This window comes from Hippocampus bargibanti, linkage group LG13 (genome assembly GCF_051943395.1).
Source record: "Hippocampus bargibanti isolate YZ-2025 linkage group LG13, ASM5194339v1, whole genome shotgun sequence".
Classification (NCBI taxonomy): Eukaryota; Metazoa; Chordata; class Actinopteri; order Syngnathiformes; family Syngnathidae; genus Hippocampus; species Hippocampus bargibanti.
In genome coordinates, this window is record NC_142746.1 from 8520751 (window position 1) to 8537473 (window position 16723).

Consider the following 16723-nt stretch of genomic DNA (forward strand, 5'->3'; position numbering starts at 1 on the left):
TGTACATGTACATATCTTGATAGAGCATATATATTTATCAAATGTTTATTTTTCAGTATAAACCAATGCTTCTTTTTCTTTTTCTTTTCCTTTCGGCTTTTCCCTTCAGGGGTCGCCACAGCGAATCGATGTCCTCCATCTATCCCGGTTTTGTGCATCCTCTTCTCGCACACCAGCTACCTTCATGTCCTCTTTGACAAGATCCATAAACCTCCTCTTTGATCTTCCTCTCTGGCAGTTCCAGGCTCGGCACCCTTCTCCCGATATAGTCACTCTCTCTCCTCTGGACATGTCCAAACCATCTCAGTCTGGCCTATCAGACTTTCTCCAAAGCCTGTAATATGTGTTGTCCCTCTAATGTACTCATTCCTGATCCTATCCAACCTGGTCACTCCCAAAGAAAACCTCAACATCTTCAGCTCTACTACCTCCAGCTCTGCTTCCTGTCTTTTTTCCAGTCTCCAGTCCAAACATCATGGCTGGTCTCACCACCGTTTTATACACTTTTGCTAAGTGTATAAAACAGCCTGCCTGCCTGCCTGGACACACTTCTTCGCCTCTTTTCCACACTCTCCATTGCTCTGGACAGTTGACCCCAAGTACTTAAAATTATCCACCTTCTTTATCTCTTCCCCCTGTAGCACCACTCTTGCACTTGGGTCCCTCTCATTCACACACATATATTCCGTCTTGCTGCGACTGATCTTCATTCCTCTCCTTTCCAGGGCATATCTCCACATCTCTAGTTTTTCCGCCACCTGTTCCCTGTTATCGCTACAGATCACCATGTCATCTGCAAACATCATGGTCCAAGGAGACTCTAGTCTCACATCGTCTGTCAGTGAATCACAATAGCGAATAAGAAGGGGCTCAGAGCTGACCCCTGGTGGACTCCCACCTCCACCTTGAATTCCTCTGTCACACCGACAGCACACCTCACAACTGCCTTACAGTCATGATACATGTCTTTCACCGCTCTGAGATACTTTTCTGTCACTTCAGACTTCCTCATGCAATACCACAGCTCTTCTCTGGGCACCCTGTCATACGCTTTCTCCAGATCTACAAAGACACAATGCAAGTCCTTCTGACCGTCTCTGTACTTCTCCATCGGCATTCTGAAAGCAAACACTACATCTGTCGTACTCTTTTTTGGCATGAAGCCGTACTGCTGCTCACAAATGTTCACTTCGTCTCGTAGTCTAGCTTCAACTACTCTTTCCCATAATTTCATTGTATGGCTCATCAACTTTATTCCTCTGTAGTTACTACAACTCTGCACATCTCCCTTGTTCTTGAAAATGGGCTCCAGTACACTTCGTTTCCATTCGTCAGGTATCTGTTCACCATCTAAGATCTTGTTGAATAGCCCAGTATAAACCAATACAGGTCACTTACATAAACCTTAAACATACTTCTAGGAGCCTTCAACATACATTTCATACAAAATAGGGCAGTGAAGCAACTTACGAACTAATTCACCTTACGAACGACTGTTCGGAACGTATCTCGTTCGTAAATTGTCATGACCTTTGAGCTCAAAATTTGGCATGTGGCGTCCATTTTAATTCCATGTCACTAAATATGTATGTATTACTAGTCACTTCACACTGTTCATCTCATTGCGTCATCATGGCACTCAGTGACTTTATTCACACACACACGCACGCACACACACACACACATGACAGGTGCCACAGGTGAGCAAGCCGACTCTGCTAGCTAATTGCGAGCAAATCCTTTAGTGTAATGCGTCCAGGGGCCTTCCGTTAAGAGCATCCATCAGTGTTTTTCCTCCAGGGGGTCCCGCCTCTCTGCCCCCCTAACCTTTACCTTGCCACCCATCACACACCCTCATTCGGCAGAGAATAAGCAGCAGCCCAAATCTGCCAATTGTTTGTCTCTTTCTGTATCAATTCTTTGTTCATAACATTGTCTCCCTTCTTGGTCTCGAGACACTTGATAAAAGCCTACCAGTACAAACACGCAAAGCACATGTGTACGGTAATGAAAGCTTTCTTTTCCATAGACCAACAACTGTTTTCTGCATGTTCCCTCACACGCACGACACACATCTCCAGTCCACGCGCACTCAAGGCCCACAGTTACGCAGATGCGCAGCCGCCTACCGCTGTGCTCCAATCAAAGCCTCAGAGGTGCTAATTGTTAGCATAATGGTTGTACGAGCAAGGGCGGGCGAGTTTGAGTTTGGAGGAGGAGGGCGAGGGGGCTGTTGGTGATGGGGATTGTCTGTGGCTGCGTAGCATGTTAGAAGCGTTCCTCACATCTGTCACTGGTTAAATTAGCCCTCGTAGGTAATCAGAGGAGGAACACTGGTGTACACTTGCCACATGCAATTAAGACACATGTTACGTCTCGTGTGTTTGTTTATTTACCATAATCCTGCATTGGACAAATCGGGTTGTTGGAGACCATATTTTCAAGGTATCAGGTCCAGTCCAGCCATTAATAGAATCAGAATCAGAATCATCTTTATTGGTTGTGTTTGGTTCTTAGTCATGGTGAGTACTCAACAGTGAATACTTGTCCTGGTATCGTTCAGAAAACAATGTTATCGAAAGCCATTACAGTGATCCCTCGCTACTTCGCGGTTCACTTATTTTTTCAGGGGAAAAAAAAAAAATCTTTTTATTATTATTAATGGCTTGCAAATGTTGCTGTGCCGATGACCATTTTGTGTTTGGGAGTCTTTTACTGAGCGAGTTGCTTGTTCTGTAGCCACAAAGGGACATAAGTCTTCTTGTGCCGGTCCCAAGCCCGGATAAATACAGAGGGTTGTGTCAGGAAGGGCATCCGACGTAAAAGCTTGGCCAAAACAAACATGCGGATCAAACCTCTAAAGACGGAGGACACTGATTTTCTGTGGCGACCCCTTGAAGGGAAAAGCGGAAAGGAAAAGAAGTTTATTGTGTGTGTGTGTGTGTGTGTGTGTGTGTGTGTGTGTGTGTGTGTGTGTGTGTGTGTGTGTGTGTGTGCGTGTGTGTGCGTGTGTGTGCGTGTGTGTGTGTGTGTGTGTGTGTGCGTGTGTGTGCGTGTGTGTGCGTGTGTGTGCGTGTGTGTGTGTGTGTGTGTGTGTGTGTGTGCGTGTGTGTGCGTGTGTGTGTGTGTGTGCGTGTGTGTGCGTGTGTGTGTGTGTGTGTGTGTGTGTGTGTGTGTGTGTGTGTGCGTGCGCGTGCGCGTGTGCGTGTGCGTGTGCGCCATTCAAACACAGCGCTACGGAAACTGCAATATGAAATTCCAGAAATGTTTTTATATTATAAAAACAACTTATTTGAAGAAAAAGAAAAAAGAGGATAAAGCGACACTTCAGCTCAGGGAGCATTGAAAACTGTAGTGCTATATGGACACGTTATTTTTTTAAAGGACAATACTGTTGATGCATAAAAGCTGGTGACCGTTTTCTTTAAGGCAAATGCGAAAGCCTTGATTTTCTTCAAAAGATGACCCTGCGCCTTATATGTGAAGTCATATTAAGCCACAACAGGTCTCGCAACTACTGTCAGCAGCCACCGACTCCATTTCCCCCTCTAGAAGTAGTGTGTAACCCCAGTTTCTACTGTAGCGCCTTATAACGTGGTGTGCCTTATATTTGGAAAACCTTTATAGATTTATATATGTTTGGATTTTTTTTTTCATTTATTGAGGTTTCCCTTATAGTCCGGTGTGCCTTATATGTGGAAAAAGTTTGAAAATACACCATTCATTGGGGGTGCACCTTATTTCCTCGAGAGCTTGGAATGGCGCTTATAATACAATAAATATACAATACAATACATCCTAATTTATATAGAGTGCTTTCACAACAGCTGCAGCTGTAAGAAAGTGCTTCACATAATCACCCGCAGAAAAAAATATCCTGTGACTGTGAAGTGTCCTTGAGAGTTTTGAAAGGCGCTTATAAATGAAATGTATTCTTATTACAATAGTCAACACAAAGCTAAATAATATCTTAACAACTTTCCCCATGTACTTAATGATGTTTGAGTACAAGACAAACACTATGTTACATGAATAAATAAACTGTATTATTATTATTACTCCGGTGCGCCTTACACTAGAAACTACTGTATTTATTTTATTGAAAGAAGTAGTCAGCAGTCTTTTTTTCTCCAAAAAAAAGACACATGAGAATAAATTCAGATGTGTTTTTTTTTTTCAGGAAAATAAATCATGCTGTTTTACAGCGGTGGCTTGAGATACAAGTGACCTGAGTGAGTTTTTCACGTTGTCGATTATTTTTTATTTTTTTGCTTTGACATGCAAGCTTGGTATTGCATCTCCTGGTTGTAAATCATTGTTGTAATTTTTCAAGATGGAAAAAAAAATTGAGAAACGATTTATCATTTGTAGGGGAAAAAATAGACCATTATATACAATACAATACAATACAATACAATACATATTGATTTATATAGCGCTTTAACAGCTGCTGAAGTTGTAACAAAGCACTTAACATGGACAGCTGTCATATACAGGAAATAAAGCAGTCACAAAGATAGTAGAACGCAACAGGGAGTGAAACCAAAAATTTTAGAACCCCAACCATTTTAGAAGATCTTTGATGTTATTTCTCTGTGGACCAGATTAAAGAATGGAATCCCCTGGGACAACGTCTAACTTCAAACACCATTTGTACGGTTTGACTCTGTCAACCGTACAAATGGTGTTTGAATTATTTAAATTTCACTGGTTTCCTATAGGAGAAAAATGTCTCCCAAAAAATTCAAATGAATTGGAGGTTTTAATGTTGCCGCCGTCTTTGTGTCTTCATTCAGTTCAGCGTTTGGCAGCTGCCCTTTTTGTTTTAACATGCAAAAGAAACAAACCTTTTCAGTCTGTGAATGCGGCCCATAATCCCGTTTCTGCGCCACACGGATTAAACTAAACACCAGACGTGTTCGGAAGAGCCGCTCTGTTCCAGCCAGGTCCTCTTTTATGTCTCTGTGGTGTAATAATGCCGGATTATTCTCCTTTCTTAAACTTTGTCCCGCGCTCTCTGCGGCCGTATTTTCCGTTGCATCACACCGAAGGCTAGATTACATGTTTGCGCCATCAAAGCATTAGTTGCGTCCTTTTTGGCTGACGAGCAGCCCGTGTGCACCGCGATTAAGCGTCCTTAAGTGATTTTTCATAGCCGGTTTCATTTACTGCTGTTTTAAATGTGCTTTGCCTAAGCCCATTGGCCTCTTATGTCAACATGCTGCTCAAGAGATGGAATTAAATGGATTTAGAGGGGGGGCCTTCAACTATGTGCGTATGTGTGTGCGTATGTGTGTGCGTGTGTGAACTTGTGTAGTTTGTTGATGCTTCTGGCTGTGTGTGTGTGTGTGTGTGTGTGTGTGTGTGTGTGTGTGTGTGTGTGTGTGTGTGTGTGTGTGTGTGTGTGTGTGTGTGTGTGTGTGTGTGTGTGTGTGTGTGTGTGTGTGTGTGTGTGTGTGTGTGTGCGTGCGTGTGTGTGTGTGTTAAAGTATGTTGTCATAAGTATGTTGACAAATGTAGATTTTTGCCAACATTGCTGCTTTGTTTTCATGACTGCAGTGTTTGCGTGTGTGTGTGTGTGTGTGTGTGTGTGTGTGTGTGTATATATATATATATATATATATATATATATATATATATATTTTAGGGGGCTGCAAAATGTGCTATAAGTGAGCACGTCTGCCTTTGATTCCTCACTCTGGCCTTCATACTGTATGTGGAGTTTGCATACTCGCCTATATGGGTTTTCTTCGGGTACTCCAAAAACATGCATGGTAGGTTGATTGGGCTATCTAACTTGTCCCAAAGTGTGATTGAGAGTGAGCCCAGGTGTTGTTTTTAGTTTTCATCCTAAAAAAAAAAAAAAAAGGCGACATTTTACAACACTATCATTATATGAGACTGAATCTCAAACCAAAATATAGGGTATATTTTCTCTGATCTGAAAATAAAATGGTGATAATAAAGTCAGTTCTTAAAAGTGAAATTAGGGGGACAAAGGCCATGTTTGTCTTTGAGATTGTGTTGGCAATTTTTTTTAATTGACACAATCATGGCTACCTTGTGGACACGCACCTACAGCGCTTATGTGTGTGCATTAATCATGTCCGTCTGGGCTCTTAATACCGAATCAGCCACCTGGCCCCACATTGGCTGGCCAGGCTGCTCTCATATTCTCTCTTTGGTTTGGGAGGCAATGGGAGTAATCCTAATCCCATTTATAGACACCCGTCGAGATCAATACTAAACTGCCTTTAACTTGATTTTCCTTTAATCCATCACAAAGATGCTTAGTATACTGCATTAAGCGTTCGGTCGAAAAGCCATTGCTCGCCTCTAACGGCATATGTTCTGATGGCGTTTAAACCCGGCGACTATATTGAGTGTACAAATGCTCCATAATCCTAATTTTGGGCATACGGGGACAGTCGGGGTAGTGCCTGACCTGGTTTACGTCGCTTACTCCTCCATGTTGTCAAGCCTCCCCCCTTTGGAATATTTGCATATTAATTTGAAATTCATTTGAAGCGTAATCATGGCAGACACACACACACACAGCATGGTTAAATGTGGGTTAGATTTCCAAATCTTGGGGTGCAGCCTTTCTCATTCAACTGAAAGCAGCATATATGAGAGACATGTGTTATACCCCTCTCTCCTTACCCCGCAAACCTCCCCTCCTTTACCGTTTAATTGCTTCCACAAACAGATTAATTTGAAGGAGAGTGGGGGTGTTTATGTGGGGTAGGTGCTGTAGGGGGGTTCTTAATTGCTAATCAGCATTTCCTTGCAGCTCCTGAAGAGTTGAACAGGATTGAGTATGTTTTCCACGCAAAGTGACAAAATAAAACATAAAAAGCCTTGGAGCTAGCTAAGCGGAACGCAAAAGGGCGGAGGAAGTAGAACGTGGGGAGCAGAGAAGTCAGGAGGACAGGAAGAAAGGCCAGGAATATGAATGGAAATGAAGAAGAATACCATCCAGCGTATGCACAACTATCGGCACACATCAGGCCTCTGAATCCATATTAATACCCTGGTTAACTTAATGCTAATGCGATAGGAAACATAGTTGACAAGCTAATAAATTAAAGCGTCAATATGTTTACTGTTCGAAATCTCTGCACGATTAATATTTGAAGACAAACATGCCATGAACACTCTACACCTCTATGAAAGACAAATACTGCATTTGAGTGACGTACTGCGTCAAGAGTGATAACTTTTTTAATTGTGCCTCGTATAACTGGAATATACTGCGCTAGGCACACTAGAAGCAGCAGATGATTTAATTGAAACATTAAATCGTATCTTCAAACTGTTTCACTCTTTACACTGCATGTATTTGTTTCAACTCTAATTTGTTGATTGAAATATGGCCCAACAGTGCTCTTGTCTTTTGAGAAAACAAATTAAAATTATTTTTGGTCCAGCCAGGTACTTTACATATACTCTATGGCCCGCTGAGCCAAAATGGCACGGTGCCAGTTTCATCCATACAGTGTTTGCATCGATGTGTTTTTGTGGACATTAAGCGCTCATAATAATGTCTTCTTGTCTATGTCATTTTGTCAGCGGTGTTGGGCGACAAGCTGTTTGTGCTGTCCTTCCTGAAGCAGAGCGAAGTCGTCGCCATCTACCACAACAAGAAGATCCAGGACACCTCCCTGAAGACTGGCAAGGACACGGACAAGCTCTCGCCCTCCACAATCAAGGTACAATAATGTCAGGTGTACAAATGTCATTTGGTAGTTTGGTGATCTAATGCTGCTTTGTGAAAATGCAATTTTTGTGGTCTCACTTATGTTGTCATGGCACCCTGGGCTTTCGCAAGTACCGGTAAATAATGCCCTCATTGTCTCCCCCGGCCAAGAAAAGCAGTCATTGAGTTTGGCTGCTCAGTTGAGGAGGTCCCTTCTTTTCATGGATTCGGATTTGCATTTTGAATTTGGATTTTAACATAAAAATAATTCCATCATTAAAAATAGATTTTTTAATGTGCCATATTTTCCGGTCTATGGGGTGCACCAAAAAGCCTTGATTTTCTTCAAAAAATGACCCTGCGCCTTATACTCCGATGTGTCTTATATATGAAGTCATAAAGAGTCACAACAGGTCTCGCAACGACTGTCAACAGCCACCGACTGACTCCATTTCCCCCTGTAGAAGAAGTCGTACGTAACCCCAGCCTCTACTGTAGCGCCTTATAATATGTTGTGCCTTATATTTGGAAAACATTAATATATTTGTATATTATATTTTGTCCAACTTTTTTCATTCATTGAAGGTGCAGCCTATAGTCTGGTGTGGCATAATGTATATGGAAAACATTTGAAAATACATAATTCATTGAGGGTGCACCTTAAAATAATAATAATAATAATAATAATAATAATAATAATAATAATAATAATAATACATTTAATTTCTAACTGCCTTTCAAAACTCTCAAGGTCACTTTACAGTCACAGGATAAGTTTTCCTGTGGGTAATCAGCGGCAGCCACACACTCCAGCGTTCACTCAACCCGGAAGTAACTCAATTAGATAGAAAACTAGCTACCCAGCTAAGAGATAGCTAATATGCGTTATATAACAATAATACATTTCATTTCTAAGCACCTTTCCACCCTCTCAAGGTCACTTTACAGTCACTGTATCAGTTTTCCTGTGGGTGAGCAGCGGCAGCCACACGTGCCAGCGTTCACTCAACCCGGAAGTAACTCAAATAGATAGAAAGATAGCGACCCAGCTAATAGATAGCTAATAATAATAATAATAACAATAATACATTTCATACTCTGGTGTGCCTTATACACCGGAAAATATGCTAATTACCATTTTTTTTTGTTTTTTTTTGGTTTGGAATAGTGATTCGATTTAGTAACATTTACTTTCAATATGAATTTCAGTTTTTCATTTCAAATTGAGTATTCTATTGTGACTTATTTTTATCATGAATGTGAAATTTGACAAACCCTGCTCGCACTTATTAACTTATTAATGCCTTGAAACTTCATAGTGTGCAGTGGCAAAATGTTTTTAAAACATTTTCTATATTAAATATTGTCAAAGTTTTGAATTTTGAATTTGAATGTCATGTGAGTTTGGAATTTTAATTTTTAAACTTGAGTTTTGAATCTGGAATTTAAATATAGAATATTACGCTTGAACTTTTTTTTTAATCAAATTACTTCATGTTCAATTTGAGTTACTGTGTGGGATTTTAATTTTCAATGGGCTATTTGACATTTTTAAATATAAGATTTGAATTTGGATTTATAGTTTTTGCTTTTTTGAATGTTGCTGTGCCGAAGACCATTTTGTGTTTGGGTGCCTTTTACTGAGCGAGTTGCTTGTTCTGTAGCCACAAAGGGACAAAAGTCTTCCTGTGCCGGTCCCAAGCCTGGATAAATACAGAGGGTTGCGTCAGGAAGGGCAAAGTTTGGCCAAAACAAACATGCGGATCAAACCTCTGAAGATGGAGGACACTGATTCGCTGTGGCGACCCCATGAAAGGAAAAGCCAAAAGGAAAAAAAAGAATAATTTGGATTTATAAATTGTTGCCATATTTTTCGGAGAACTGTTTTAAATAGTAAATACTTACAGCATGTTTCCTCTCAATGCTATTTGGGCTTTCACACCCAAAATCACTTTGCTGTAATTTGCTCGTCCTCTGTTTGCCTTCATTTCTCAAGTTATTTTTCATCTTCCATTTTTAATGTGGGCTTTTGTTCTTTTGGGCCAATTTTGAGTCAAATGCATATTTTTAGGGGGAATCTAAGCAACAATAATGAGCTCTCCTGGCACTTTTGGTTGTAGGGTAACATTTACATGCATACACACACAAAAAAACATGTGATTTGTCTTCACTACCTACCCACACACCGGATATGTTTTATTTGCAAGGTTTGAGTACTAATGTTTGTTCATAAACTCTTTATAACATTTATTTGTACCCGCGAGCCAGGACACACAAAGCTCGCAATGGAAAAAAAAATACAGAGTGCGACAATTAGCTTAAAGGAAGTGAACTAAAGCTCGTTTGAGCGAATGAACGAAGGACACATGAAAAAGATAAGCGCACACACACACACACCCAGTGGAGAGAGAGTGGGGGAAGGAAAGAGGGAATAAATTGAATTTTTCAGATCAATGAGAGGTTTCGGGTCAAAGAGAAGAGCAGTCACTTGTGAAATCAGAAACAGGGTGTCAAAAAAGGCATTCCTGAACCCAAATTTTTTCATGACAGAAAATGTTTTGACGTAGATCTGAGGTTCAGTGGTCCATGTGTGCGGAGCTGAATGAGAACGATGGCAGCAACCCTAGATGATAAAGGGAACAAAGTGTTGGCCAAAACTGCCGAATGGGAGATCTTTGACAGATTGGGCAGGGAGAGGGAATCATTGGGTTAATAATAGCACATGATATCTACCCTGCGCACACACCCTCTCATCTTTTGCTCGATATACAGTGTATATATATATATATATATATATATATTTATATATTAGCTGGTGGGTGCTGGTCAGCAATAATCAAAAAGCACTTTTCTGCCGGCCCGGATTACTTTAACCCTCACCCTCCCTCAACTCCCTTCCAGCTTAGCCCACTGGACCAGGGAACCGTGTGCACCTGGTGTGTAGGGATGGAGGGTGAGGTGAGGTTTGTGCATGTTGCTAGAAATGTGTAACTGCGTGCATTCTGGAGCTGGGGCATTTAACCATATTTTTTTTTTGTTTTTAATTATAATTTCTCATAGATCTGTCAGGACATTAATTGTTTTCCTTGGGGACGCCTCCCAAAAGTCAAAGCTGATGCGCACCACTCACAAAATAACAAATAGATAGTCACTAGTTTACCTAAGCAGCATGTGTTGATGACAGGTCGGATCTATATACACATTAGCTTCATTGTTATTTGCAATGCAAATAATTTTGCTCATGTCCTGTCCCAGGTGATGAGCGTGGAGGTGACAGGGTGGGCGAATCGCCTCCACCAAGGTGTGGCTCTCAACCAGCCGGAGGATTTGGCGCTGTTATGGTGGAGGTCCAGTTGTCCTGACCAGGAGCTGTGGCCCTGGACCCACAAAAACACACTTGCTAACAACCTGGTCCTGCTCGGCTGCTTGGCCTGGGAAGGTCTCAAGGTGTTCATTCTTGACACTCCTATTCTGTTACTTAAGTCATCCACTGCCAGACGATGTGCAAAAATGTGTCCACACCAGTTCCAGGGTTTTTGTTATTTTCACTCAAATTCCAGGACCCACAGAATATTGAGTGTTAGGACTACATAAATATTCAATGCAGCGTAAGAAACATTCAACTCTCTTCTTTCATCAGAAAAGAAAGAGTTAATTCCCAAGTTAAATGGGTCTGGAGTTAGATGAGCTTGAAATGGGGGTGGCTGCACAAAAGGAAAATGCTGCCCCCTCGTGGGAGGGAAAAACATTGTCAGAGGTCTGACCAGCGCTTTATCGGCGCCCAAACCAATTCGGTAATGGCTCTCCACGTCATGCTTTTGAATTCCCGAATAAGTTTCGAGAATGGCAGTGAATGAGTTAATGTCGATCGACATAAGATGGTATTCTTTCTGCCTCATTGTCAGGAATGAAAGGCAAACATTTTACTCGCCATTAGCTTCTGAATTCAAATTTTTGCTTCATGAAATGTTAGAATTTATTCAAAATTGTTTCATCTTCTATGTTATATGACTTTCGTGCCGGCAGTCCTGGCTTTATTTCCCACTTGGTGACTGGGTGAATTGTTACTTGTCTCTATGTTTCAGAATCAATAGTACGAATGCCTACACCAAGGTTGTCAAATTCAGTTCTTGCCGCGGACCACATTGTTGTTACGATTTCCTCTTGGGGGCTGTTATAAATTTGAGGAAGCCATCAGAATGTTTCATCCCCACCACATATTATTTACAGAATGCACAACAAATTAATGAATAAGTAGTTTTCAAATTTGAAGTAAAAAATAATGTATGTTATTGTGGTTTACATATAAAAAAATTGAAATTTTGGTTCGAACTATAGCAAGCATCATGACGCTTGATTTGCTTTCGCAGGCCAAATAAAAGAATGTGACGGGCCAGATTTAGCCACCAGGCCTTGCATTTGACCCCTGTTGGCTACCCAAGCGATTCAGTCAGAAAAAAAATCAAGATAAAGCCTACTAGAACATCTGACCTTAATTTGGGTTGTTCAGAAACACCTGAAATGTTAGCAAGTGCCTTGGTTATGTACCGATCAAAAGTCAGATTTGTGGTCCAAAAGGTTTTGCGATGCATTCCCATGATGTCTTTTTTTTTAAATCACAAAGCGGTTTTATGCAGATGTTTTATATCCACATTGCGTATGTGGAATAAATGCCTTCTCTATATTACACATTTCCCTAACAAAATGGCGGTGTTAGTCCCTCTCAGTGACGTTCATAGCGTTATTAGCCGACCATGTCTTCATTTCTTTCTTTATTTTTGCGGGCACGCAAACCCGACGGCACGGCTTTGTCACGCGTTGCGTGGGTGTCGGGATGCTCGGCATTTGGAGGGTGGCACCTCGCTCATCGCACCACCTCGCGCGCCCACCTTGAATACTCACAAGCGGCACTAAGCTAAGCTAAGTTGGCGCCACGGCGTTGAAGCGCGACGCCCACGCGCTGCATCCTCCCACATGCTCCCGTCCTCTGGCGAGACTCCTCCCCATCAGTCAGTTGGCCCCGTGCCCTCCCAAAAAAACATGAAAGATCCTAAATAACTGACGAGGGCCTGAACGCGTCGCTCACTCTTAAATATTCACCTCGTGGAGGTGAGGACGAGCGTGACAAATCAACACATGAATATTGAAATCATCAAAAGCAGATGCTGCTTTTTTTTTTAAATAGCGTTTATCACACTCATTCACCGCTCCGCGGTGTTTCCCCCGCCCCTCCTCCTTTCCAGCGCTCTTTTGCATCCAATGAAAGCATTTGTTGCCATCTTTTTTTCCCAGATGCACAGCGTGAAATGGAGCTAGCAGTTCACGGCGCTGACTTGAATCGCTCCCAGCTCGTGCATGTTTCCCTTTTGTCCGCCGTGCTATCTCCCTGCGCTAAACCTATTTCCTCGACAGTCTCTCGACGTTTTGCAAAACAGTCTTGATTTCCACTTCTCTGTGGTCTTTATTCCATCTTTCTGTGAGGTACCACTCACGGTATATGACATTGTAAGCATCTACTTGTTACCATCAACTGCAAGGATGTCAAAGTCATTTTTTTTGCTGTGAGCCACATTGTAGTTACGGTTTCCTCTCGGTGGGCCGTTATGAATTTGGGGAAGACATTAAAATGTTTAACTTATTCACTGCCAGACGATGTGCAAAAATGTGTCCACTCCAGTGCCAGGGTTTTTGTCATTTTCATTCAAATTGCAGGACCAAGATAATATTAAGTTTTAGGACTACATAAACATTCAATACAGCGTAAGAATCCTTAGACTCTCTTCTTTCATCAGAAACAAAGAGTTAATTCCGAAGTTAAATGGGTCGGGAGTTATCTGTACTTGAAATGGCGGAGGCTGTACAAAATACAATACAATACATACATATTGATTTATATAGCGCTTTAATCTGAATCAGAATCATCTTTATTGCCAAGTACGTCGAACACACAAGCAATTTGTCCCCGGTAGAACACGTTGCACTAGTATCATCATAAGAAAAATTGATAAATGAATGATGAATTGATGAGCGCTTTATTGGCACCCCGCACAAGAAAAAACATTACCAATGGCAACAAATCATTTAATTCCCTCCACATATTACATATAGAGCGCACAACAAATTAACAAGTAGTTTTCAAATTTGAAGTAAAAAATAACGACTGTTATTGTTTACATGGGACAATTTGAAATTTTGGTTCACAATGACATTCTTGATTTGCTTACACGGGTCCAATACAATGATGTGGTGGGCCAGATTTGGCCCCCGGGCCTTGACTTTGACACCTATTGCCAGACGAGTAAGCCTAAATTGTCCCATTGTTGTTGTGTGTGGGATATGATGTCGTGGGAAAAGAAGACAGTGGTCCTGAAACAGCCACAAATATTCATTCTTTTTCTCAAGTAGCACACACGACACACAACGTGATGCATTCGTCCGAATGAAATATAAACAGCAGATGGATGTTTTCTTCCCGACACACATGCATGTAGTTTTTAACATTTTTTTCCTCCCCCGCCTGTTAATTGTCACCAAACACTGTGCCTGCAATTGTTTGATCTCTATTTTCCATTTTTAATGACTATTTACTTTGGCGCCTCAACGAAGAAACACCCTGTAAAAGACGATCCACCTTAAACCAAAACAATTCATTTGCACTAAGGATGAAGGGGCCGCGGGGTGGGGGGTATTTTCAATATCTGCATATGTAACGTATGCAGTGGTTGTTTTTGGCGATGTAGCGGGTGGACTATTTGTCACTATTTGAACCTTTGACTCCAAAATTCAAACATTAAAAGGTGTGCTCCTGCACCTTTTGTAAGACTTCCCATTCCCACCCTCAGGAGCCCCGAACCCCACCCACCAAACCCCCACCCCACTTTCCTACCCCGCCCATCCCATCATCCCTCGACTCTCCTCCGAGTGCCTCCATCTCCGCAGCCTGTCTCTCTTCGTCTTTCTCTGCTCCGTGAGCTGGAAAATTGGCTTCAAAAGGCCACTGCTGTGAACAAGGGCCAGCCACACAGTTGGGCCCGTCCGCTTTATCTTTCACGCCGCGGAGGGGGGAGTGTGAGGGAGGGGGGGAGAGAGGAAGAGTGAGGGAGAATGGGAAAGAATAGTTTTGAGCAGTCACTGAAACCAATAAGCAGGCAAAAGCTACTTAGAGGGGGCCTCGCTGTCCTGTCTGCCTGGTTTTCGCCTGTCCATTCTGCATCTCTGTCTTCGCCCTGCTTTCCCACCTCTCCCGCATCCGTTGCCACTTTGTCATCGCACTTCCTCGCACTCAGGTGCTCACCGGCGCGCTTGGTCTCATTCAGCCTTGGAGGCGGCCGAGGCGAAGCCTTTTGAAACCTTGAGCCAGCTTTGAAACGCCAAAGCAGGCTTGAAAGTCTGATTTGAAACACCGGCGTCGGTTTCAAATCCTCATCTGAAACCCTCATTTGGGTGTCAAACCTGAATCTTGGATTCAAACCTGAATTTGAAACACCCTTCTTTTGATACCCTAAACCAAGCTAAAACTCCATATGTTAAAACTTAAAACCCTAACCATGTCTAGTAGCCCTAATTTGAAGCTCCAATTTTGAGACTGCAGCACCTAAATTTAAACTCCAACCCCATCTTGAAATCTTCAAAGGACAACCGACATTTGAAGTGATTTTACAAATTATGGACACAACTTGTCCGGAGGCGTCAGTTGTCCTTTATCCATGTTTGAAACATTAAATTTTCTTGAAACCCTGATTTGATGTTTTTACCTCTGTTTGAAACCCCAACATTTGCTCAAAACCCTAACTTGAACCCATCATCTTGATTTCAGGACCTAATTTTCAAACCCAATGTTGTCTGAATAGACTAAATATGTTTTGAAACCACAAACCTGGCCCGAAACCATAACCTTGGATTCAATCCTTAACCTTCACTTAAACATCTAATTATACACCCAGGCTCTTTTGAAAGCTTATTCCATCATGAATAACAAATTAAATTATTGCCTTTGATTGAAATCCAAGATTAAACACTCATCTATCCATCCTTCTATCCATCCGCTGAACTACTTACCTGCAAAAAGTATTGACAAAATCGCTGCTCACCCGCAGAAAAAATATCCTGTGACTGTAAAGTGTCCTTGAGAGTTTTCAAATGTATTAGTATTAGTATTAGTATTATAATTATAAATATTTAAAAACATGTTAATCGATATTAATCGTGATTTGCTCGTCGGTGCGGCACAATTTTGTGGTTCTATTCAGGGGATAACGAATATATGCTCCCAAACTTTTAATACTGTCTGTCCACAATTTGTTGCCGCACCGTTTGTGATCAAACCGCAGGAAGCAGCACAAGCTTGCTCTGAGGTGTATTTTAGGGAGCTGAAAAATGACAATAGTCACCACAAACTTGTGTGAGGCGATCAGTCTTTCCGTTGATCACAGTGGCTTTTGCTAAATCGCGACCTTTCATTTTCGCCAAAGCCGCTGTGCTCAATTCAGGTCTTTAACGGAAGATTTGTGGCTAAAATCTCCCCAGGAACACAAAAACCCGCCTTGAGAAGTTCGGCCGAGTGACTGCGCAACTGTTCAACCGCTCACTCGACAGCTGGTTGTGATCCAGGTGCCTCATGTGCAATCGTCAACTCTTTAGAATTGGATCATGTTGCACAAGGCTCGTTGTTTGTGGTCCCTCCTCGGCCCCGCTGAGGATGTTTGAGGATGATGTTTGTTTATTGCCTGCAGAAGCTGCACATGTTTAACCTTGAGTTTAAACTAAAGAGCTTATCATTGGCGTCCTTGATTGACAGACTGCTGTTTATCAGTGTGACGCCGTCCCAATGAGGCTTCAGGATCTGTTTTTGCTGTGTGGCGTTAGAAACACAGCAACCCTCATTTGAAACCTTTCATTGGCTTCAAACCTTAACTTGAAACCGTAATGTAAAAATGTTGAAACCCTAAATTTTCCTGAAACGCCAATGTGACGTCCTTGAACTTGTTTGCAGCCATGTCAAGATCAAAACTAAAATTGAACCCG

At 41.9% G+C, this 16723-nt stretch overlaps 1 protein-coding gene across 5 annotated transcripts in view; it reads left to right on the forward strand.

Moving 5' to 3' along the window:
- wdpcp (WD repeat containing planar cell polarity effector) overlaps window positions 1-16723 on the forward strand; it is an 83193-nt gene that overhangs the window by 30492 nt on the left and 35978 nt on the right. For all 5 annotated transcript variants that reach the window (XM_089012635.1, XM_089012638.1, XM_089012639.1 and 2 more), the window contains 2 exons: window positions 7573-7712; window positions 10955-11146. In XM_089012635.1, the coding sequence (XP_088868761.1) occupies window positions 7573-7712; window positions 10955-11146 (332 nt within the window). The remainder of the gene's footprint in view (window positions 1-7572; window positions 7713-10954; window positions 11147-16723) is intronic.